Source organism: Kryptolebias marmoratus, linkage group LG16 (genome assembly GCF_001649575.2).
Source record: "Kryptolebias marmoratus isolate JLee-2015 linkage group LG16, ASM164957v2, whole genome shotgun sequence".
Taxonomy (NCBI): domain Eukaryota; kingdom Metazoa; phylum Chordata; class Actinopteri; order Cyprinodontiformes; family Rivulidae; genus Kryptolebias; species Kryptolebias marmoratus.
In genome coordinates, this window is record NC_051445.1 from 8,015,806 (window position 1) to 8,040,979 (window position 25,174).

The 25,174-nt window shown below is 39.9% G+C and overlaps 1 protein-coding gene across 4 annotated transcripts in view; it reads left to right on the forward strand.

Annotated features, from left to right (window-relative positions):
• Window positions 1-25,174, forward strand: part of cadm4 (cell adhesion molecule 4) — a 160,164-nt gene that overhangs the window by 100,447 nt on the left and 34,543 nt on the right. The window contains exons 1-2 of one of the 4 annotated variants that reach the window (XM_037980168.1): window positions 15,594-17,898; window positions 24,989-25,135. In XM_037980168.1, the coding sequence (XP_037836096.1) occupies window positions 17,736-17,898; window positions 24,989-25,135 (310 nt within the window). In that variant the 5' untranslated portion in view covers window positions 15,594-17,735. Of the gene's footprint in view, window positions 1-15,593; window positions 17,899-24,988; window positions 25,136-25,174 lie in introns of those variants that run through there. The other 3 variants (XM_017415582.3, XM_017415579.3, XM_017415580.3) reach the window with 3 other exon arrangements.

Consider the following 25,174-nt stretch of genomic DNA (forward strand, 5'->3'; position numbering starts at 1 on the left):
ACATCAGACATCTCAGTCCAGAAATGTGCAGTTCTAGGCACAGCCAAGATACTGCGCAGAACCCTCAAGCTCCCAGGCCTCTGGTAGAGGACCCGAGCTCAGAGGATGAAACAAAGACCACCCGTGGAGGGTGAGAAGGGATTTTTTTTTTTTTATATATATATATAATTTGTATCTCATTTAGGAAAAAGTTGTCCTTCTAAAACAAATTCTTTAGAGTATGAAGAAGTGACAATGTGTTGTATGTTGGTGGAGGAACATTTTGAACCCACACTGAAGCCTGAGAACATACGAGATAAAGAAAAAATACGGGGCTTGCTGAGAAAGTAATATACCTGCATTATTTAGAGGAGATAAAACACAGGACACAAAGAAAGAAAGAGATCCAGATAGTGTAACGAATTATGAATACCCAGCAAGACACATGACACTCCGATAAGTATTAGCATGATACATGGTGACATGAAGAGGCGCAGGGGGATGGGGCAGAGGAAGAAAAAGGTTGGAGTCAAGGAGAAGTAGCACACTGGAGGTAGAGAGGTCAGAGGTAGACAGCAAAGAACAGCAGAAGGAAAGAGAGAAAAGGGGTGTTGTTGAAGCAATGAGGCGAAAAAGCACAGCACACCAGGGAGAAATAGAAGTGATGGAAGGATCGCAGCTGAGGCACTCGCACAAATAGAGTGATAGAGAAAGGCAGAGGGTGGGATGAATGAGATGAAAAGCGGAAGGTTTTTAGTGTTTCCTGTCGCCAGAAATGATGGGATGACACGGTAACATAATAGCCAAGTGTTTGACGGATTCTTGTAGCCAAGGCTCTTCACGCTGATGCAACTACATAATTAGCATGAAGGCCCAAAGTGATAATGGAGCTTTTAAAATAAAAGAAGCTGCTGGCTTTTTAACACCAACCTCAGTGTACCTTATTATGGACATAAAGAAGTTCCCTAGGTGAATACAAGGTGATGTGAATATATTGTGAAGTTTAAACTATTTCCCCTTTGTGTTTTAGTAATTAGCTTTCTGTATTATTCAGTTCTGCCTTACTTTGCAAGATAGATTATTTCTTGAAGGATCTTTGAAATCACAATCAAAAGAAAACAAGTATCCCAAAATAGAGTATACAAAGTCAAGAAAGGTGGGTCCTAAAGATTACAGTTTTTTTCCTGTTCTTACACCTTTTCCATAATTCCAGGTAATTTAAACTAACTTATTCATCTGAAAAAAAAAATTTTTTTAAATATAAGTTGTAGTAAAAGCAGATGCTTGTTGCTGCAGTTTTAAAGAGATAATTCAATATATATGTATTATATAGTGTGGTTTGGGGGTAAATTTATGTACAATAAATATTGTAATTGTTGTAGAAAACTCTGAACAACTTTAGTTTAAAAAGGTAAAGTTAAATTTTGACTGGATAGAAAAACAAATGGCTAGTCCAAGCATTTTTGTATTTTTTATTTATTTATTTATTTTTGTTATCTATATTGTCTATAATTTATATTAAGAGGTAATATTGTTGTTTAAGTCTTCCGCAGCAGTATTTTAACTGAGTTGGAGACAAAGGAACTTCTCTTTTATGCCATCAGAAGAAGTTTATGCTGTACCAGGTATTTTTATTCTACATGGAAAGCAACTAACAGAGAGTTGAAAATTACCAGAGACAGAAAATCCATCACAGTAAAAATGAAGCTTTGATTTGGTCCTGTTAGACTTCTGCCTTATTATTATCTCATTGTGCCAGAGAGTCCCAGGTTGAGTGCTTTCATATCACTGTGTTGCATTGTGCTCTGCTTACTGTCAATCTCCTGACAGCTGCTCGAAGAAATAAAATACTCTGGCAGGTCATAATCCCTTTCCAAATATGTTGCATTACAAACACTGACAACCTTAAACATTGTCACAATGATGTCTTCTTATTTGAGGCATTTATTTTAGATCAGATTTCACTCAGCAATATGAACAATTTGATCAAATGTAAATTGGAAAAAACTAAAGTACCTGAAAAAAAGGTGATGCCTGTTTTGATTTTTGAAAAGAAATTTAATTTATCTGCAATTCAGATTTGTTTATTACCATAGTAATAGAAAAACATAAAAATATATTAAAAAAAACACTTGGAAGTTCATAGTTCTTTTATAAATCAGTGCTGTATATATGCAAAGCAGGTTTTAGCTTTTGAGACATGAAGTGCCTCTGGTGCACGTGAGGGTGAAATACCTGAGGGGAATGTAGTTAGAGTGCTCTGATGTAAATAAAAGTGGTAGAAAATATAAAAACAACTTGCCAAACTATAAAAAAGAAGGTTTGCACTGACCATATTGAAGCTTTATTGACAAAACCCACACCTCTACTCTTGATCACGGTAGTTTGTCCCAGGGGAGCAGCTCACCTGATTGGCTGCCTTTCAGGGGCAGGCTGCTTTGGTCCGGAGGTGAACATGTCTTCTGATAGGCAGTTGCTAGGCGATGGATGTTAGCATGAGCAGCTGGGTGTGTAAAAAAGGACCAGCTGCAAAGGGTGATTGTGTCTAACTCTGTGGGCGTGTGTGGGATTCTGTGCACGCATGAGTGCATCGTCTACCCTTCTTCCAAAATAACTTTATGATTGAACTGCTGAGTTGCACATGTATCAATTAAATGGTGTGCGTCTGTGTGTGTTTGTGCATAAGTGCGTGTGATAGCATCCTGCAGGCAGAGCTATGAAATAACTATCATTACCAAATCCTGGGCTGAGGTTCTCTTTTAAAAATAAAAGGAAATTAGAGACGGCCTGCTGTCAGAGCCATACCAATCATAAAACATAGTACGAGTCAGTGTGCATGAGAGTCTATGTATGCTGGCAAATAAGTACGTGCAGAATGCAAAACACAACCATGCTTTAAGTCAGATATTTTCTGACATCATCTAATAAAAGTGGAATGCCTTCATGTATGGGTTCTTTGTACACACACAGCTAAGAATCTAGGTGTGCAAGGCCCACATAGTGCCTTATTAGGTCTGTTTGTGTCTCCTGCCGCTTAATTTAGTCCCCTGCTGGGAGTGTTATTCTCCTCATTAGAATTATCAACAGGTGCATTGGGGGCCGCAAAGATAAAACGCTGCCTAAAAGCAGCAGCTTTACAAATGTTTGTAAGGTTAGCCGGGATGTCATTCTGCTTCTTGTGGTATTTCCCTAAATCGTACCAAGTCCTCCAGATTATCTCTGGTGATGCTCTTTTAATTAAACTGGACTAAAATGTGATCATTTTCAAAAGAGAATACTGGTAGACACACTTCAGACAGATTAATTGTTGTGTATTTTGAATCCCTTTGCTAAAACTTGACAGATTCTCTGTTGTACAGAAGTAAACAGAGGAATATATATACTCTGGTGTGCTGAATTCACCATGCATTGTGTTCTGAGAGGTGCTATCGGCTCATTAAATCAGTTTGAATAAGTATTTGCTTGTTAAGGCGAACAGCGTCCAGTAGCCGGCTGCACAATAAATAAGGGAGAAAGAAAGCCCTGTACACAAATCGACCTTATTTTTTCACTCTTCTCGAGATGGATGCAAGCCGATTCTCATTTTACTTCCCTTGTCCTTCCTTGTCTGTGTTGCACTAGGTTCTGAATGACAGTTTCCGTAAGACAAATGGAGATGGAGAAATGTGACTTTTTTTTTCATTACTTTTCCTTTTTAACCGAAATTGATTGACAGTCTGGTTAAGAAACAATTAGCAGAGTGGAGAATCTATTTTAAGGTCTGCCAGTGTCTGAGTGTGAGTGCAAACTTTGCCCTTTTTATTTATTAAATTGATTGCAACCGCAGATAAGTCCACTTAATAATTACCACACTGCAGTGGATTTCTGAAGGGTACATTTATCTGTGTCTTTTGCTTGTGTGTTCTTTTCTCACTCAAGTGCAGGAGAGCACTAAACCTAATGTGTTGTTGAAAACACTGGTGACCAGTTACAGCATATGAATAAACTAGACCTTGATGACAGTTAGAGCTGGAAGTTGTGAAAAAGAGAGATGTAGAACACAAAACTGTGGTGTGTCAGTGTTACTTGTGTGGAGGCAGAGTGGTGCTTTTGAACATGCCAGCTCATTTGTAAATACAATACAGATACACGTGGGCTGTGTGTGGAGTGTTGGTGAAGGAGGGAAATAGAAAAAAAATGTATTTGAAATGATTTGTTATCTTGTGTGAGGATAAGAAACAAACTTTGAACACAATAGAAAAAAAAATTGCTTCTTCTTTTGTCCGCTGATAAAAACAAAACATAAACTGAACAAAAAAACAAAGCATTAAAAACAAAGAGAACCAGAAAGCATGGAAATCAAAACAAATTAGCACCCCCTGCAAAGTTCATATTCCTTGACTTGACTGGGCTTGTTCGGATCCAATAAATCATACTTTCTTTCTTTATCGCTAATCATTACTGTGGTCCATTCATCAGCCACTGCCTCTCAAACCACAACTGGTAGCTTCATCATGTGTCACAATTAGTGACATAGTAATTTGTCTGCATTGATCATCATTTGTCTGACATGACCATTTAACTGTGGAAAGGAATTCAAAGTACTGTGCAGAATCAAAAAAAGTGGTAGGTAATATATATTAAAAACACAATAAAACCTAGAATGACGACATCAACAAGATCCCTACTGTCTGCTGAGCCCTTCAGTGTTCAAATAATTAACTTTATTAGTCAAGATTTGCCTTGAACTTTTTGGCTCTAACTGGTCAATGTCAAGTTTATTTCTGTAGCATTTTGAAAAATGACAATGTCAACCAAAATGTTTTACAAGTTGGTTAAAAACAAGCAGAAAAAAAACCCATTAATGAAACGAGTTCAATAAAATCACACAAAAGTTAGTTTTCAGGCAGTATTTAAAAGACTGTGTGAGCTTTGCAGTGCAAATAGCAAGGGGCAGGTTACTTCAAAGTCTGGGGGCTGCCACTGCGAAGGCCTGATTGCATGCTCTTTTAGGGTTTTAAAAGTCAGGGAGACATTTTAAAATAACTGAGTGTGAGACCATATAAAACTTTAATAGTAAGTAAAAGAATCTTAAAATAAATATGAAAACAAACAGGCAGCCAGTGTGAATTTGCTGTGGTCATGCCTTCTAAGCACAGCAGTATTCTGGACTAACTGCAGGCAATGAGGATGAATATTCAAGCCCCAAATAAAGGGAACTGCAGTAGTTCAATCTAGAGGCGATGAAGGCATGGGCAAGTGTTTCAAGGTCTGTCAAGGAATGTCAGATTATGTTTTGGCAGATTTGATGCAGCTGATTAAAACAAACAAGCAAACAAACTAAAACAACAACAACATACAGTTGTAACAAGATATAGCTTCATTTTTGTACAATTGAAGTAGATGAAGACATATCATCCATTTTTTACATTTTTTACGCAGTCTTTGATTGGGTGTGATTGGTATAGTAATTAAATACTTGTAACTGTTTTCTTAAAATATATATTTTTCTTTTCTTCTGGATGTCTTTTAAATAAACTGCATTTATGTGTATATTACTTTTCTAGTCTTACTGACCACTGAAAGCACTTTGATACCACAAGCCAAAGAGTGTAAAGAGTGTTTTTATGAAGCCCACAACATTGATATAGAGTTTAATAAATTGAAAGTCTCAGTTTTAAAAATGACAATGCAAAAATCTCAGACAAGCAAATAAATTTTGACAGCATTATTGTTATTCCATTTACTAATATTTCAGTGAACAGAGTCTAAAAAAACATTTGCAACAACCTAAAGCACACAGAAAAGAGTAGAGGAGGAAAGAAACTCCACGTGGAGGATTCAGAGGACTTGATGTCAGAGTCACCTTGTAGGAGCAGTGAGTGTCCCAGTGAAAGATGTTTGGTACAATCTGGACTGAAGGGAAGAGAACACAGTTGAAGAAAAAGGTGAGGGGCTGATACAAGAGGTGGAACGCTTAAAGCACAGCTCTGTCAGACTGCCTCTTGGAGGGACAGCTGTCTTTGTTCGTGGCGACTTTTATAATGTGTCATGGACACATCAGAAACACACACATACAAACTCCCTCACATTTGGAGCTTTCATTTATGCCCCGAGCTACTGTTGTCACATTTAGGCTGAGATCTCTGTTTTAAAAACGAAACCCCTGAAAACACAAGTGACAGAAAAAATGCTAACAGTGCCACCTAAAATCTAATTTAATAACATGCTCAGTCAACATCCATTGCGTAGAACGATTATTACAATTTTTGGTGGGGAAAGAAGATTTTAATTTCACACTATTTTGCTGGCAGTTTTGTTTACTTGTTGCAGAAAAAAGTCATTTGATAAATTCACAAAGGGTGTTTTTAATAGCTACACAATTTGGGAATGTTGACCATAACTATTCAACATTGAAAAGATGATAGACGTGCGATCTGACATTAGATGGACCTAGAATTTAGATAAAGCTTAGAATATGAGTGTCATTCTGCAACACTGGCATTTATGTTGTAAGTAATGTAATACTCATCCTTATGAGATTTTATGTTATAGGATTTAATCGTTGTAATCATTCCTTGTCTCTGTGGTGGTTGTAAAAGTATTCTCTCTTCTAAGGGAGTTCTTAAACAAAACCTGAATTTAAGTAATGGTGCATCTTACACAGAGTGTATGAGAACATTAACATTCGATCACTTGGACCTAATGTTTTGTGGACAATGATACGAGTGGCCAAAATTTGTTCACCAGCACTTTAATGTGCCATATGTCCTTGATAAATCTAAAAAAAACATTTTATAAGTAAAGACTATTTACCTTTTGACTTTTACCCAGCCGGTTTCCTTCAACAGAGTCCTGAAAACCATGAGCCCATCTGTGAAGAGAATCTGTAATTGTCCAGAGGCTTTGCAGAAAAGCGAGTCCATGCATTGTTTGTTATTTGTTGCATACCCTCTCTGTTTTTGTTTGTCAGTGTTGCAGATGCTTCCAAATGTATTTCTACATAAAAAAAACAGTCATCATTACAGATAATTCTCTGGCTCATCTTCCAGCCTCGATATGCTGTAAACAAAACATTGTGATTTGCACAACATACTTTGCCATGTGTTGACTCTTGCAGGCTCCTCTCTGGCACATCTCAAGATTATTGTGTACTCTTGCTTGTTTTTAACAAAGTAAAAAATGTAGTCAATACACAGATTATGATTGTTTAATGAGCTTACTCACTGACTTTTGAACACTGTGCATTATTTTAGTTGCTACAAAAAATAAAAAACTTGTATTATTTATTTCTCATCCGTGGAACCAGAGTGATGACGAAAGTCTGTCTTTGCCTCTGCTCGGTTTTAACTTGGCTAACAAAAAACCCCACACAATCTCAAAGGCAATTCAGGCTTTTAAGGGCCACATTTGTCTTTTATAAAGGAAAAGAGTACACTAGATTTGCCTCCTGAGACAATTTTCAAGCTTCACCACAAAATGGACTACAACTAGAATGCAGGGCAATTATTTTACACTAAACAATGTATTTTTAGAATTACAATAAGTCTATTTTGTAGTTGAAAATAAAATTTGCTTAATCACATGTCTTTATGGGGGCAACTCAGCATAGATTCAGTTGACCTGGATCTGAATCTGTTCACCCTTTATGAGGTTAACATGTAAAATAGCTTGAAACTTTTGAAAGAAGGGCACATTATGATGTTAATTCACTAAGGGAGGGCAAAGAAATTCAAAGATGTATACAGTGCTTAAGAGGTGAAAATTCATTAACTTCAGGAAAAAAAGGAATATCTTTACAGCCCTGGGGGAATAACTTATCTTTTACCTAAAATATTATGCACAACACTCATGCATGTTATGTGTGCAACATAGACTCCCCATCACAGAGGCAGACAGGCGTGAATGAGCTAATTAAACACACTTTTCCTACTTAGACACCGCTGCAAGTCCACAAAACAGTGAATAATTGAGTGCATGTACCTTCAGTTTATAAATATAACTTTAATATGCAGAGAAACAAATCAGAGATGAAACAAGGCCAGAGAAGAAGAAGAACTTTGTGACAGAAAGAGGAGAAGAAAAGAGCTGGAAACATTTGAAGAGAGTGGGACTGAAATGCATAAGAAGGAAAGAATGGAAAGGGGAAAGTGGGAGTGTGATAGGGAAGCAGTGGAGCAAATCAAAGTAAAATTAAGTACATTTACATATTTAGATGAGCGCTTCTAGTCACCCTGTCTAATTATTTCATCTCCATTTTTCATTTGCACGCCGTTTGATCCAAAGGCAGCAGGCCGTGAGGAAAGTTTCCCCTCTCTCCCTCCTTGCCACGACTTTATCACATTCATCCTCACCCCTCTCTTGCTCCGTCGCTGACTCTCCACCTCTTGCGGGCGGCTTTTCGTTATCCGGGTCATTACCATATGCTTTTTGTCCATTTCCACTTGTTCTCCCTATCTCCCTCCCACCCCCTGCTCCTGATGTCTCTCACTATGCTTTTTGCATACAAGGATACTTGTGTCCAGAAATGTGTGTGTATACTTGTGTCCAGAAATGTGTGTGTATTAAAGTTCACAGCTAAAGCCCTTTGTAACTCTTATGTTTTATGCATTGTGTTATTTGGGCAAAGGCACGTATGTCAAAGTCCAATGTGCGTGTGTGTGTGTGTGTATGTGTCTGGGTACTCCATCCCAAAACTAAACCCTTCAAATTAGCATGGGACGTGTCAGGAGCAGCCAAGCCACATTAACCTTCTATCACTGATTTTCCCCATCACTTTCTTCCTGCCTGTCTTCACAGTTCATAAATTTGTCTTTCTCCATGTGCATGCAATCTTTCTGTTACTCTTTCCTCTCTCTTCTTTCCCCTATTTTCACCTCTTGCTCTGCACATGGTTTGCATCACCTTGCCTTTCTCATTTCTTTCTTCTTCGTAACACTCATTAGGTACATTGTATGGATGTGAATGTGTTTCTATGGTTTAAATCCTCTATGTTATAGTGTGACCCTCCCTGCTGGCAGTAATTCATGTTGAAATGTATTTCTCTTCATGTGTGTTACTGCAGGAGTGCAATTTTTTTTTGTGTGCCATTGCAGCATGAATGCATGTGTGTCAATGTGCACACAGGCACGTTTGCTGGCATAAAAGGTTGTTATGTGCTCTAGGTGTTAATTGGCTGAGGAGCTTCGTTAATATTCTCCTTGCGATCCTGCTCGTCAGGAACAGAGCCCGGCAAACTGATGAGTGTGTGATTTTCCTCCAGAGAGAGAAAGAGAAGGAGACAAAGGGAGAAAGACTAACGGGAGTGAGTCCAGTGCAGGGAGAGACTCTTTAAGGTCAGAGCAAGAGAAGATGGATGTGAGAAGAGGTTTGGAAAGATGCAACAGAGGCAGAGAGGGCTTGCAGGGAGAGTGACATTTGAGCAAGGAGGGGTTGGGAAGGAAAGCGACTGAGCAAGGAAGACGGAAGGAGATGAAGGTAGGGACAGAGAGATGTGATAAAAAGCCATAAAAGGTTCCATTGAGGCACTGGGTGAAAGGAAAGATTATATCATGCGAGGGTGAAATTACTCCATTGTTAGGCATTTGTGAATTGGCGTAATGGGGGCAAGGCGCTTGGCAGGGCTCCCTCCAGTGAGGTGGCCCATAGCTGCTCAATTCTAATCACCCACCTTATGCCACGACAGCAGCCTGCTTCCAGCTGCACATACACACTGCAGTATACTTAGCATCCCCCTGCAGAGCGCACAAAAATGAACCATCATAAGCTGCGGCCTTGGCAGGCTGATATGGACTTCAAAAGCGCATGACATGACTATAACTGAAAAGTAAAGAGCAAAAAAAGAGCTGCCATGTACATGTTCTGCACAGTGACAACTATTTTTCAGCCATGCACACATCAGGAAACAAATAAAACTACACTCTAGTACCACGCAACTGTTAACACTTGCACCTAGAAGACAAAGAAAAGAGACTGACACGTGCACAGTAGCAGAGAAAACAGTGAGCAGAGAGTCGTAGCCTGTCACTGGGAGGTGTGATGCCGCATGGATAATGAGTGTTATTCCCAGCAGGTAGCTGTGTAGCATGTGGCTCACAGCACACACAGACACACTCGTTAGGAAGCTCCAACAGTACGTTCTCAACTTGGCAGGTAACAATGTTTGCATTTATCTTACTGAATACAGGATGACTGAGTTTAGCATTCTGTTGCAACCCATTGGGGAGGACTTGCACGGAGATGCATAAAATATGCCTTGTAATGCGTTCTCTTACTTAAACTGTGGATCTTTTTTTTTTTTTTATCAGAGCAGGCATAGAACCAGCCAGAGCCTGGAGCAGCAAGTGTCAGGTCTGTGTGTTAAAACCTTACAGCCTTGATGGCCTATAAAGTCTTACACCTTATATCCAGCAGTTCTCTTTATCTGAGCAAATGAGAAAAAAGTGCAGCTACCTGGTTTCCTGCTGTATATTTCTTGAATGCTAGTGTTAGGTGGATTATTTGCACTAGCAAGAGCTGTCACCTTCTTTGAAGCATATTTCTCTCATACAAAAAGCAGTACAGCTACTGTGTTAGCCTTTCACAAGTGCATCTCAGCTTTTTGTTTTTTGGTGTGTTTTTTTTAAAGCCAAAGGTAGCTTTCATCAGACAAATCTGTAGTGGATTTTCAGACACTGTTGGTTGCAGACACTTAGAAATCTTTTATTTAGAGTTCTGTTTCCTATAAAACACAGTTCTATTTTTAAACAAAAGCCATTTCTGCTGGGTTTATTTTTACTGCCAGAGGTTTTGCTTTAGTTTTTAGAGTCTAATTTGTTTCTGTAATAGCACAGTTGAAGAAGTTTAGGTGTTTAGCATTCTAAAGACCAAAACGGAACATCAAAGATTAGATTGTGTATACTGTCTTTAGGCCTAGAACATGGATGCATATATGCATTAACATTGCTCTCACTCTCTACAAAGTGAAAGGTCATGGGTAATTGAACCAACACAGACAGACTTGTTTGCAGTCCAGAAAGCTAACTATGTAGAGCCATCAGAGGTTGAGGTGCAGACAACAATCAAGTTTTAACAAAAAGTGTGAAAATTATTTTAAAAAAATACAGAAACATGAGAACAGTCTTTGTATTTTAGTTTTACTCTACCGCAAAACCAATCTTTGTCCACTGGGACTTTTTTCCATAACAGAGGAAAGCTGAAGAACCAAGGCAGACTGATGGATAATACACGATTGTTCTACATGTTCCTGAGCCTCCCATTCAAGTGTAGACCTGGTTCTGCAAGTACCGATGTAGAACAGATGAAGAGGGACACTTAAGCCCTTGATTGTCAAGTAAAAACTGATAAAAACAAATAGACACAGTGTGAACTTTTCCATTTCTTGTGCACGGGTCTACTTAAAATAAACATTGATTACATTGTTTTATGACAAACTTGCCCATTCCAAGTTTTTTATATACTCTCTGTTCCCCATAACTAAAAATATCGATAAACATTTAGAAAAGATGAGTTTTAGCAGATGGATCAGAGATGCTGCACTTTGTAGGCAGTCCCCAAACACTCATCCCACAGCTGTCTCTGCACAGAGACCAGTGGCATTTGTTCAGCTCATAAAATGGCAATATTTTTATGGAAATTAAGTTGTAGCTCATCTTCTACCTTACTCTGGACAGGAAAAAAGGCATCGCTTGTGTTTTAACAGTGTTTACTGTGTTTATCTCAAAAGCACACTACACATTTCAGTAAATATATTAAAGCTGTGAGGTTTCTATTTGTTGCAGCATTGTTCGTGTGTATAAGTTCGGCTGACCCAAAACCAAATACATTTAAGGCTGATTAACTGGTCACTAGCCATCACCAGTTAAATGCATCTCTGAAAAACAGGGCTTGTTTCAGAGCAGTTTAAAAAGTCTCCTGTTGGTCTTTTGCCTTGGAATCTTTCTCTCACTAATGTCCACAGTGGCACTGAAGGGTTTTGGTTACATTTCAGTAGGTTTTAACTGATAGTGTTGTTTTAAATAACTGCTGTTCAATTAAGAGAAACCAATGCAGTAAATGAAACTTGAGGAGAGCATTTTATTCCAATTCAGTTAGCTTTAGCTCTGTTATGTACAGTACACCAGCATCATTCTTCATCTTCACTTCCTACATTCTGTAGCTTGTGTGCTAAAATGCTTCTCTGTTCTCTGTCTAGTTAAAGAAAAATAAGTGCAGTGTTATGGAGACAATACTCTAAGATGAGCTACAACTCTGCTAAAACCGATAGCTCTTGGCCTTTTAATGCACATTATTTGTATGGTAAATGCATTGTGGATGGAAACTAACAATTGGATTTCACAGTGTCTATCAAACAGCTTTTAGCTCTTTACCTCTGCACTATAGGCTAGTGAAAGAACAGTGCCAAGTTCCGAACTCTTTGCTAAAATAAAGGATTTGAAATTGACAGTTCATTATAAATTGTGCAAACCCACAAAAAGACATGAAAAAGTTATAAATTAAATACCACTTTCTTTGTTCATGTGTGTCCATCCATCTGTGCAGTTTTAGAAAGCTAGTGATTTAGTTCCTAATATCTGTTTTGTATTCTTATTAGCCTGTCATGTGGAGAGCGATATTGATTTTTTTTTATTTATTTGCCAGACTCCTCTGCTGTCAACAAGCTTTGAAAATAAAGGAAATCAAAACTTTGTAATCCTAAATTGTGTGAAGTAAGAAAGGGGGTGTCACTCGAAAGCCGTCAAATGATCGGACCGTATTGATTCCTTTGCCCTGGAGCAGGAGGTGAACCTGAGTTGTGCCTCCAGAAAATGCATTCACTGACTATGACCATAGATTGGAAAGCTGTGGCTTTTCTAATTAGAGAGTTTGTAACTGAGTTGGATTAACTTGTGCATTGCTTTAGGCAAGCTAATAAACCCAAGTGAGCCAGACAAACATCAAATCAGAAAAGTGAGATGAGAAAGAGGGCAGAGAGGCCAGGAAAGGCCAGCAGAGCATGTCAACTCTGATATTATTTCACCAAGACAAAAGTCAGAATTATAGACTTTCTTTTTTTAATGTTTAATTCAGTGCGTATGAACTTAAACCTTTTAATTGTGCAGTGAATTTAATTCAGAATGACGTTAATCTCAAATCAGAGTATTTCAAAGAATACTTTCTTATTATAGCATGTTGTGACAAGTCAGTAAAACAAATTTTGAAATAAAATAAAGCCTGAAAATACTGTGGGAAATGCATGCAGAATGCAGGCACAATATAAAGCGTATAATTTAACATCTTCAGCATCTATTTTTCAAGCAATTATCTTTAGTTACCCCAAAGCCAGTAGTTGCCTCTAGCCATTTTTCTTTGCAAAGAGCAAGTCGGAGTAAAAACAGCAAAGACAACAGTGTTACACAGAAATAACACTGTTATCCCCTTCCCTAGAAAATTAAAGGAAGGCACAACACTTTCATATTGAAGTCAAAGCCAGATCCCCAAATGGAAATAAATAAATAAAAAACATTTGACTATTACCGAGTTTGTTGCTTGTTTAATATTGTGCATGTGCTGCCAGTGCCAAATAATGCTGCAGCTGATGCATCAGGAAACAAATGCTAAAGATGTTTGTGTCTCAGAAAAACTTTGACTTTGAAAAGAAAAATGTTAGTACAATGTGAGTTAGTTTTAAAATCTGTTTGTGTGCTTTTTGTGTCTATAAGAATCTAACTACACTAAATACTTAGATGTTCACTTGTGCTGTAACACCCTTGGGGAGGTGTTCATTTGATTTATCATTACCTTTCAGAAGCGTATGCCCTCTTTTGCATTTTGCCAACTAATAAACCCCCAGGATTCTCATCTATGCAGACAGATGCATATGTACAGCCCCCTGTTCCCATCACACAAACGTAACCACATTCTTACACACACCCACACACATGAACACATGCTCATACCCACTTGCCCGCAACAACCTCAAGGGAGACATAAGAAATAAATTCGACACTTCCGCTAACCCAAGAAGCGCCTTAAGGACAAAGAGAAATTTAATCTTGGATAAGCCTCCCGATAGAATCTCTGCATTAGCCCTCTGCTGCTGGTTCACAGCTATCCCATCAACCCTTACCTCCCACACCTTGGCCCAATTCCCTCGTATCTCTCCTCCACTACATTGCTTGTTTCTTATTCTTTTATTTTTTCCTCCTCTCCTGCCTCTCCCCAAATATCTCACCACTTTTTTCCTTGTTCTTGTCTTGTCATTAGGCTTTAGTCTGTTCTTCTACCCTGTTGCATCCCTTTAACCATCCCTCGTGTCCTCATGCCTTCACAGCCTCTTTCCTTTCTACCAGGCAGCCTTCATCTCTTCATCTACTCCCAGTTGTGGAACACATTGTATGTCTCTATATTTCTGTTCCTCTGTCTTGTCGGAGGGCTTTAATACCATTGGTATTAAATGCTGGCACGACCTCCTCAGCATACTTAAACAGGCAGGGATCCTTGTAAGGCTGTTTGAGTGCTTAATATTTTCAGCACGCTGCTGACTTAAGCCCCTTAAGTGCTTTGGCAACACTTATTCCACGGTGGCACCAATGAAGCCCATTAAAAATTTGATTTGGTCGCGAAAGACAGGGAGAAAGTAAAAAGAGGACGAGGGATAGGGGATACAATTTGCCATTGCTTCCCTTCCTTCTTCACACACTGCGACAAAAACAAATACACCCAACAGGGAGCTAGTCACACAGGGACTTTTCAGATATACAAATACACCCATGCTCGCCAGTGGTGCAATGATTTGCGGTGTGTTTTCTTTTTGTCTGTAATTATGTCGTTTGTTGCTTAATAAAACACTTTGTGATGACCCTATTTTGTTAAAAGCACTTGACAAATTAATTTGACTTTATTTGACTTAATAACAAGGAACACCCTGTTTCAGATTGAACACATAAAGATGTTTGTAAATGCAACTTGCAGCAAATTAGAACAGATAGTTTATGATCAGTTGATTAAGAACACGCAGAGGTGCTAATATAAAAGCAAAGCTGTGTCGCCATTCACGTTTAACAAGATAATGAAAGTCATAGGCGCAGAGCCTAGTGTAGTTAGCTTTCACTACTGGCTTTGTATTGCAACTTTTATTATCAATAGAAATATATGCTATAATCTGCCTGAACAAAAGAATTACATTGTGCTTGATCAAGCTGTTTACAATGAATTCTGTTTAACTGCTTCAAAAAAGTTGGAGCAAATTAATTTCAGACCTCAGTCACATCCACATTCAAGTGGAAAATATGCAAACTTATACAGGTCACGTGAATCCCTTTGGATATAAAACTGTCCATTTAACATAAAGACTTACTATGAAGATTCTGTGTGCGTCTGTGTGAATTAATTATTGGGTATTAAACAGTGAAAGAGGCAAACATTCAGTTAAATTTACACTCTGCTTCAGCCAACACTGGACAGTTAAGCACATTCACATGCACACACACACGGCCACTGTTTTTCGACCTGAAAGGCTTCCATTGTCACTGGCTGCGCACAGAAACACATCTCTAACCTTCACAAACTAGAATTTTAAAATGTGCAGACACTGATCCCACACTGACACAGGCACATTTTCTGAGCCCGGGGAGGGAGGCAAGGCTTATATAAACAAGTTGAGGACAGAAAATGGACAGATGGATGTTGATCGGCGGCGTTGGGATTTTAACAGGTTTTGTAGATTAAAAGGAATGAAGAGAAATAAAACAAGGACGCGCTTTTGGGAACTAACAAGCTGCTACGGACTGGAGGATTGAAGCAATAGGACTAAGAGAGTGGGGCTAGGACAGATAATCTAAACACAAATTGAGGGGATCAGTTTGAACAAGTGAATGCATTTTGTTTCCATCTGTCTGCTACCAGGCCTCAGACCAGCCACACCAGAGCTGCTGGTGTACACAACAGAAAGTAATTTTCTCTGCGTCAGCCAGCTGAACAATGAAGTAAGCACTGCGGAGAAGACTTGTGATGATCCACTTTCAGCTTTGCCAGAAGTGTCAGGGCCATCGCCGTTAGAGCTCATTGTGTTTGCAGGGGAACACTGAAAGAGAGCAAGCGTGTGTGCAGTAATGCAAAAATGACACCCGCACTTTATTCCACTAGATAGTGCTCAGTGAGGTGTGTGGTGCAGCTCGTCAAGCTTTGTTTCTACGCTCCAAACACACTCATATCTACACACATAAAACACCTTCGCAGACAGACCAGCAGCGCATCAGGTCCTGACAATCAACGGAGCTCTGCCTGGACCTTAAACACAGCAGGTTTCAGATCAGTGCGTCTGAGTAAGTGTAAATCTGGAGTGCACCTAGGCGCTGACTGTAGCCAGTGGAGCATGTTGGATAGGAAGTGTTAGACAGGTCGATGTTGCATGATCAGGCCGTCTGATAACCTGTGATTATTCTGAGTAGGCTAAATTACCATGAAAAATCACTCTCCATTCATGCTGTAGTTTGTACATGATACTGTATCGACAAGATTCCAGCATTCAAGCGAATAATCGTTTCTACCTCCAGGGAGAAAATGGCAGACTGAGATATGTAATATCTGAAACTAAAGTGTCTGACTGCAGTTTGCTCTGCCCTTTGCAAGTTGGCTATTCTACACAGGGCAAGCACTTTCACTCTCTATCTTTACAGAGCAGCACTCAACTTGATGGATTTTATTTAACCTTAGCTATCTCCAGATGAGTTGCAGCAAGATAGTGTCTCAGTCTCTCCAGAGGTCTGGTTGGTTTGGTTATAGCTTAAGGGAACATTGACTTCTGATTGCTGATTTGTTGTGTGGGAAGTGTTGAAATCCTTGTTTGATTCATCATTGAACAATATGTTGGAGAATGAATCTGTTCTTGAGGCTATATCAATGCATTTAGCTTTATTTTGAAACGTAGCCTACAGTTAACACCTGTACAGATAAATTTAATTTGCTTTGGAAGAGACGTTCTCTCAGGCAGAATCTGACAGAAATATAGTGTTATTGAGGTTTTGTTTCATGGAGCAATGTGGTTTAACTTAACAGAGATAAACATCCCATGTGCCATTGTGGTTAAGTGTTTGGCTGATTGTTAGGGCTTCTTTTCAGAATCTCTTTGAGTTTGACACTGAAGTGCACAGTTGGTGAAGAGATAATTAAATTGTCTTATTCTGTTAATTGCATAGATGTGATCATTTATAAAGACCTAAGTATTGCATGTCTGCTTTGGACACTTGAGGTTTGTGCTTTTAAGATCCAGATCACTGTGGTTAAAACAAGACAGCCCTCACTGTTTGAGCTGATTAAATGGGACTGAGTTTCTGTATTGCTTTCTAACCTCAGAACCGTACCATATTATGGATTTACAGCTACAGTTATTGCCCATTTTTTTTAAAAACAGCACAAGCTGCTGAAGTAAACAGAGGAACTGCTACTCGAAGCTCATCTCTGGGTGTCTTGTGATATAGTGTCTAAATTACTAGGTCTGTTATCACCAAGAGCTCTGACCAAACTTCTGTGTACGGAGTATAAGCCCTGTCTACAAGTGTGACTTTGCAGCAAAAGCAGTTTTATTGCATTTCTTGCAATACAGTGTAACACATAAGAGTTCTTTAAGGGTCGTCCCCAAACAACTTGTGTCTGACTGTTAAAAGTAAAGCTGAGCAGTCTGCACGTGTCTGCAGCATTCCAATTGAGAACAAATCAGTGTGTGTGCATGTGTGTGTATGTACGAACTAGTTTGTCTATAGCAGTTCAGGCAGGGTTACAGAGGAACCATTGATCAAATGTGCACAGCCACTCACACATACAAGCTCCCACATACACACTCAACTTTTCACCACACAATGAGGACTGTCCGAAGCTCTGTCCTCTGCTGCCTCCTCCCTGCCTCTTTCTCCCTGGTCCTGCGCTGCCTGATCCTGGTCCCGGTTCTTCTCTACATCACTCGTAAGTTGTGCAAGCATGCAGTCACTCACACACATGCATAATAAATTAAATGCCCTGCATTGGTCTTCGAGGGCATCTCAGGTCTCAGATAAGCCTGAAGGAGCGAGCACACAAACATATTTCATATCATCTGAATATGCCAATTTATTGTAAGCACGAGCTCTTTGTTCTTTTAAATTCAACTCTCTACAGACATATACTTAAATGCTCTAATGTACTGTTTCTTTTATCTCAAAAGAGAATACAATTGTAGTAATTTGTCTAACATGATACCAAATTAGTTTGAGGGCAGTGCCAAATGCATGATCAAGGGGATATTGCTCATGATGGAATCCTGAGCAAGGGGACTTCTGTATTGTTTAAAATGTTTTTAATTGAGGCAGAAATGGCAATTAAGATTCATATCTAACTCAAAAGGTGAAAGGAGACCAGAAGGATAAAGAAATCGAAGCACTGGGTCAAAAGTCTCAAAAGAAATGAAACAAATGAAAACAGAGACAGGAATAGATATATGAATATCATGGAAGCCCTTTTTTTCCTTACCTACTCTCAGAAAAAAAATCTAATAAAAGCAAGTTTGACTTTAGAGTGGGCGAGATACTGTGAACCAAATGGAGTGACTGTTAAATAGATAGAGAATGAGGTGGAAAAGTAAAGTGCAAGAGACCAATTTATATTAGGAAAGCGACTGATTGACACAAAGAACGAAGGGTTTGGCCAAATACTACTGTGTGTGAGAGAGGGAGCAGCTGGGGCAGAAAAAAAAGAAAAAAAAGCAAGACAGAGATGGAGAACAGTGCATTCTGTGTATGGAGGAAAGACAGAGATGGAGGGGATTGGTACAAAGATAAAACAAGACACAGTGCTTCGGCGGGGGGAGGGGGGGGGGGTCATGGGGCTGAGATATGAAACCAGTGGCATAAATTGATTGAACAGAAGGCAATGAAAAGTCAAAAGTGGAAGGAAATTTCTATTGATGCATACAGTTATTATTATTATGCATTTAATCCAGAGCTACGTTTTTATTTGTTTGTTTGTTTGCTTACTTGTTTTTTCCTGCTGCTTATTAGCATACAGGTAGCTTTGTTTTGTCTTTTCTCTTTTTGCCAAAGTCTTAATTCACTATTTCTTTTTTTGTGTGTGTGTCGATGTTGAAGGGGGATGCTGGATGTGGGTGACAAAGGGGGAGTATGAGAGAAAAAAAGAAGCTTGTGTCTTGGCAGTCAGCATGATTATGTAATTAATGCCAGAAGGGCAGCTTTGTCTAACCTTGAATATCATGCACACGGACATACTTCCTCATTCACACTTTATTTCGTACACATACACACTCTTGGTTTTAAGCACACGTGCCTACACATGTATTTTTTCCTGTCACACATGAACATCCATCAGCATCATGTCGGGAAGGCTGCCATGTGCTGGATTTTAAAACGGTGTAAAGACCAGTGCTTTTGGCTGTGGTATATCTCCACTGTTAGTTGCCATTGTGTAATAGCCCTGTAAATTTCCTTTAAGCTGCTGTTGGAAGGGGGGTGGGTGGCTTTTGTTGCGGGGTTGTTGGGGCTGTGACAGACCCAGGCCATAAAATGCTGCGCAGTAGACAGAGCTAACCAGCTTTAGCTGTGGGAAAATTGGGGGGAAGAAGGAGGTATGATGTGAAGAGGAAAACAAGAGATGGGAGCAGAGAGAGTAACGGGATGGGTGGACAAAAAAAGAGAGGGGACCACTCAGGCTTCTACAGCAAAGGATAAAAGAGGGGATGGGATAAGTGAGAGACGAGGTGATTGTGATACGCCAAAGGGCAGGAGAGACATGAAGATATGAAGGTCAAACTCAGAGATGTGTGGGAAGGAGGTGTGGAGGTGCTAGACATAAAGGGTATATGTGATGAGAAGACAGTGGATGCCATTGAAGAGTATAGCATAGCAAGACGGGCGAAGAAAGTTGGAATATTAAGAACAATTGTAAAAAAAATAAGACTTACTATTTAAAAAAATAGATTACAGTGCGCACTTCTATGTCCATTTTACCAATGTGGAATGCAATTCCAACATCACATCAGCTGGCTATGTAGAAAAGGTCTGAATTTTCTGCTGAAGAGATGTCAGACAAAAAAATAACTATATGACAGGCAATTAAAAGAAGCAACAGTAGAGAGAAAGATTGAAGAGGAAAGGAAAAACTGCAAAATTCAGTTTTCTTACTCCACTTACTGTTTTGTCCTCTTGTCCCATTCAGTCCTTTGCTTCCCCTCATACCCTTACCCCCTCTCTTCCGCTCTCCCAGCATGCTATAAAAACAGCACAATTATCCTGCAGACTTGAGCTGCAGAACAAATCACTTTAGAGAAGGAGAGGTGCAGACAGAACCAAGCAGAGAGACAGGAAAAGATTCCCACTGAGTCACAAAAAGAGAAAGAATGAGAGAGATTGCAAGCGGAATAAAAGCGTATTGCAGTCTGAAAGGAAACGATTGCAGGGGCAGGAAAAACTGTATGTCAAGAAAGGTAAAAGAACGAAGGACAGGAGTGAGGAGACAGTATCTAACAAGAGAGAGGGAAGACTCAGAACAATTCTCCAAAGGCCTTGGAGAGAAAGATAGGACAGAAGACCTTTAGGACAGCTCTAATGAAGAAGATGCATGATGAACGATGCAATAAAAGATAAGGGAGATGAGAAGGAAGAAGACAGGAAGAAAGGGAAAGAAACGATGGAGGCAGGAGAAATCAAGAATTAGATCAGGCAGAAGGTGGGGAGGAGACAGAAGGAGAGACTGTGGGTTAAAATAAAAAAGAGGGAAAGGGAGATGTGAAAATGAGATTAGAACACAAAGGCAGCAGGAGAAAAGCATTGTGAGAGTAAATGGGGGGAAATATACTAAAGAAATAAAGAAAGAATGGCTGAGAGTTGTGGAGCAAAATCATTTTAGGCCAGGAGAAGTTGAAATAAATGAGAGAAATGACAGCAACATTTGTAAAAGATTTTGTATTATTTATAGAAAGAGAATTATTTTCCTTTTCCTTTTTTTCTGTATTTTTTGATTGGCAGAGTTGTGGCTCCCGTGAAAGATGAGGTGATAATTTTAGACTGAGAAGCAAAAGAGGGTAGAGGGATTGGGAGAGAGCTGTGGGTCTATGGAGAGAGTTATGGAAGAGAAGAAGCTCAAAGTCAGCTATTTCATAGAGTCAGTACACCGCAAAACTCTGTGATTAACCTAGAGCAAGTGTTAGTCTACACACACACACACAAACATCGCAAACTTCATTTGCATAGATACTGTGGAAACAGGCTTGCCTGGCAGACTCTGGGGACAGTGGAAAAAATGTACATCCAGATGGGAAGAGATGGAGAAGTTGCCAACGGACGACCCCATATGAGTGGAAACTGTGAGCTGCTGTTATTGTTTTAATTAAAGCAGCAACAACATAAGGGGTTAGGCATTGTAGTCTTCTGCATTGATTTTCTTGTAAGTCCAAGGCCAGCATGCAAAGAAAACACAAGCTCCTGGCCGACGTCCAACTGAAGATAATGACAGATAATGAATGGGGTGACAGTGACTCCACTGATTCAAGGATACAAGGGGGCTTGTTTGGGGCAAATGGAGACAGTTCATTTCCTTGCACCTTGTCTTTTTTTGTTCAGTCTTCACCTCTCTCCACTCTTAGGGACATGGACAGAAAACAGTAGGAGCACAGCATGGTGGTAATTTACCCTGCTAACCCTGCACCAGTGAGGTAGTTTCTAGAAATTACCGTGAGCAAGGGTGAGCCAGCAGTCCACCTGGCTGCCTTCCATGTCCCCCTCTTTAACTCAATAAAACTCCCCCCACCCCCCACCCCACCCCNNCACCCCACCACAACCACCGCCATACACACACACACCAAACTCCCCGCCCCTCCCTCTTTCTCTCTTCCTATCCTCTTCCTCCCTTGCCTTATAAGTCAGCCCCATTGCGGGACCATTAGGATAGAATAGCCCTGTCTTATGAATCTGTGTGCTTATTATATTTTTTTTTATTTGTTTATATATTTAGAAATGAAGACTTCTCCCAGATGTCTTTTGACTTAATAAAATAAAGTTTTTTTTTTCCCCAGAATTGTGACAGCGAGGTTGGAGGCATCTCAAATAATGAGGGGAACCAAGTCACTGCTATGAAATACTGCCCCCGCTTGGTTGGAGATAGTATAGATTGTTTTCTGTGACCCCTCTGATTTTATTTATTAGTTGATCATGGTCGTCAGTGCACTACTGCGATATCGATTGCTCGAGACATTCTCTCTTAATATGAGCCTACGCTTGTGGAGTATTTTATTATGGGCACAGATTTTAATGGGGGTGAGATTAATACCTCTGTCACAGAGGTTGATTCGCCTCCCCTCCCTCGCATTCTCTCCCTGGATTTGTACTATGCTGGAGATCAGAGGCGCAGGCTCATGGCCTTGATGTGAATGGCAGCCTATAAAACCTACAGTCAAACTAAAGTGCTGTACCCAGCTGTGATATGAGCAGAAGTGGAGGAATATGCGTCATCTCTCATATATTTTGTCCAGCCCCCACCAGCTGCTTTATTATATCCAAGCCTTTACTTCCTAACTCCCTGCTAGCATTTCCTGGTTAAAGCTCTCACCCCGCCTGCACCGTCTCTCCATCTCCCTGTTCCTTTCACCCACATTGATCATCCACCACCAGCCAGCAGGTGTTCCTGGGTGGCATCTCTCAGCAGGCAACAGCGGATATCAGTTGTCATGATTCAAACAGTTGTTAATGCTTTTAAATGTTTTATTTTTCTTTGCTGCTTTCCTTCTGCATTGCTATGCCACTGCAGCTAATTTCCTTTGAAGGGGTGACAGCTGTCAGGAGAAATGGGACTACAGTACAAATGGACAGCTAATTAGTTTTTCTGGCTTCATCCCAGACACAAACTTTTGGTCACTGTTTTAAAGTTGCTACTTGATGTTGTGGTTTTTTTGTTGTTTCTGACTGGTCACTAATCACACACAGACACTGCACCGACGTTGTCAGGATGCACAGCAGCACTATTACAATTAGCATTGTTTAACACAATAGATGCAAAGCCCTGCCCAGTTGCTATGGTGTTGAGTAATAACATCCATTAGAGGAATAATTGGGATGGCGGTGGCAGACCCGATGGCCCTTGATATGAATCACAATATTGATGCAGAGAATGGGAGCAATAATGACTTCAATTAGTGGTAATTGTCAAGTTTTTTTTCTCAGTTCTACAGAGTGTTAGTCTCCTTTGTCTTTATTCCCTCTTGGTTTTTTTCTGTCTTCTCTTCAGTATCCACCATGTCTCAGAGTTTCCCCCAGCGTGATGAATATGTAAGTTTTAAGTATTTAATTAAAAGAGATTAAAATCAAGAAGGGAATTGGATTTGGGTGAAGCTGGTGAGATCAGATGATGTCAAAGTAGCTTAATTGCAATATGCCAACCTCTGTATTTGCACACCCATGGCACATGCCCACCTATTGTACATGCACACATACACGTACGCACGCACACACACCCGCACCCACACCCACATGTAAGCTTTGAACATGTTCCATTGCAGATTTAGAAAATTTATTTTGGCCCGAAGCAGTCAAGTCAGCAACTCCTGCCATGGCAGCCACCATCTGTTTGTCTCACAACATTTCCTGCTTCCTCAAAGTGTTTAACAGAGCTCAGGAACACTGCTACCCTCAGCGGTGATATGTATATATGTAGTCCCATCGCCTTTATTGGCTTTTCTTATTGCCCGCTTCATCACTGCACTTCAATACTGATGTTGTTCTTCCTCTAAATTTTCCCCGCGGCCAACACTTTGCTGTGGCGAGGAGGAATGCAAATGGGGATGCAAATTGGTAAATACTAGTTTGTGAAAGCCAGTAAGCTGATCCTCTGCTGAAGACAATCACATTCCACCCCTGACTGAAACCATCTGACTAATTGCTCCTCAAATAATTTATATTCAAACAACGGCCCTCGGTGTCCGTGGAGCTCAGCAGGAGGGAAAGAATCAGCTACGTTGTGTCAGCAGGTTGACCGACAAACACAGAGGAAACTATAATCAAAGAATATTCGACCTCTTCATTACTGACTTCTTGAGGTTTCCAAAACATCAGACATGCCCTGCTGATTCAGAGGCCCCATTGTTTGAAAATGTAAGGCATAAGGATCATTTTGTTAGGAGATTATGTGAGAAAATATCTGTTGGTGTAAATGTCACTGCATGAATGTGGGATTCTGTCTCTGTCCTCATTTGCAGGTGAATAGTTAAGAGGAGCATGTGTTCATAAAGGTCTCTACGTGTTTGAGTACTCATTTGCAAGTGCCGAGGCTGGTGCATTATCCCACTACTCTAATAAGAACCATTAAATTTGAATAATGGAATGTAATCAATTGGTTTAGCTTCCACCTGGATGATGAATCGCATTATGAGTGTGTGATGTGCATTCAGGCTTCTGTCTCAGAGCTCGCCACTTGACAGACTCGTACAAAATGACTTCCACCTAAGTACAATATTTTTACCTGTTCGTAGTTTCAGGGTCACAGCCTAGTGATGTGTGTTGGTCCAGCTGTAGAAGTGTTTATATGTGTGTGTCTGTTGCAGTGTGTCTTTTAACTAACACGTCTTATTGATTTAATAATGCACTATTCAAAACTTTATTGATGAATTCTATTAAACCAGCCAAAAGCAATATAGTTGTTGGTATTTTTGATTGTAAAAGCTGAACGGCAATGATTATTTTTCATTGCTATTATACATGAAAGTGTCACTCATAAGGATATGCTTAGTCCTTAAGTAGCATTTCTTTGGCTTTCAATCTCTTTATCTTTCTGTTTCCTCCTCTATTGCTCTCCATTTACATCTACTTTGTCCACATTTCCCTTTGTTGTGTCCTTGTGATGAATAGGAGTTAAATAAGGGATGTCTTAAGTACCTTTTTTTGAAAGACTGTATCTTAAGAGACCTGCAAATCGATCTTTTCTTTTTCCTATGCATCTGCTCGCTGTTTTTTTTTTCCCTCTCTTCATCATGCAGTCTGTGTATCACTATATGAACATCCATCTTTTTCTCCCGCAGCTCACTGTCAAGCAGTGCAAGCAGAGAATGTGGAAGTCCTGGAGGGAGGCACAGCCCACATCTCCTGCCGCCTGCAGGACTACGACGGCTCAATCGTGGTCATCCAGAATCCCCGCCGACAGACTCTGTTCTTCAATGGCACGCGAGGTGTGTAGCTGCATGCATGTTTGTTTCTGGCAGCAAACT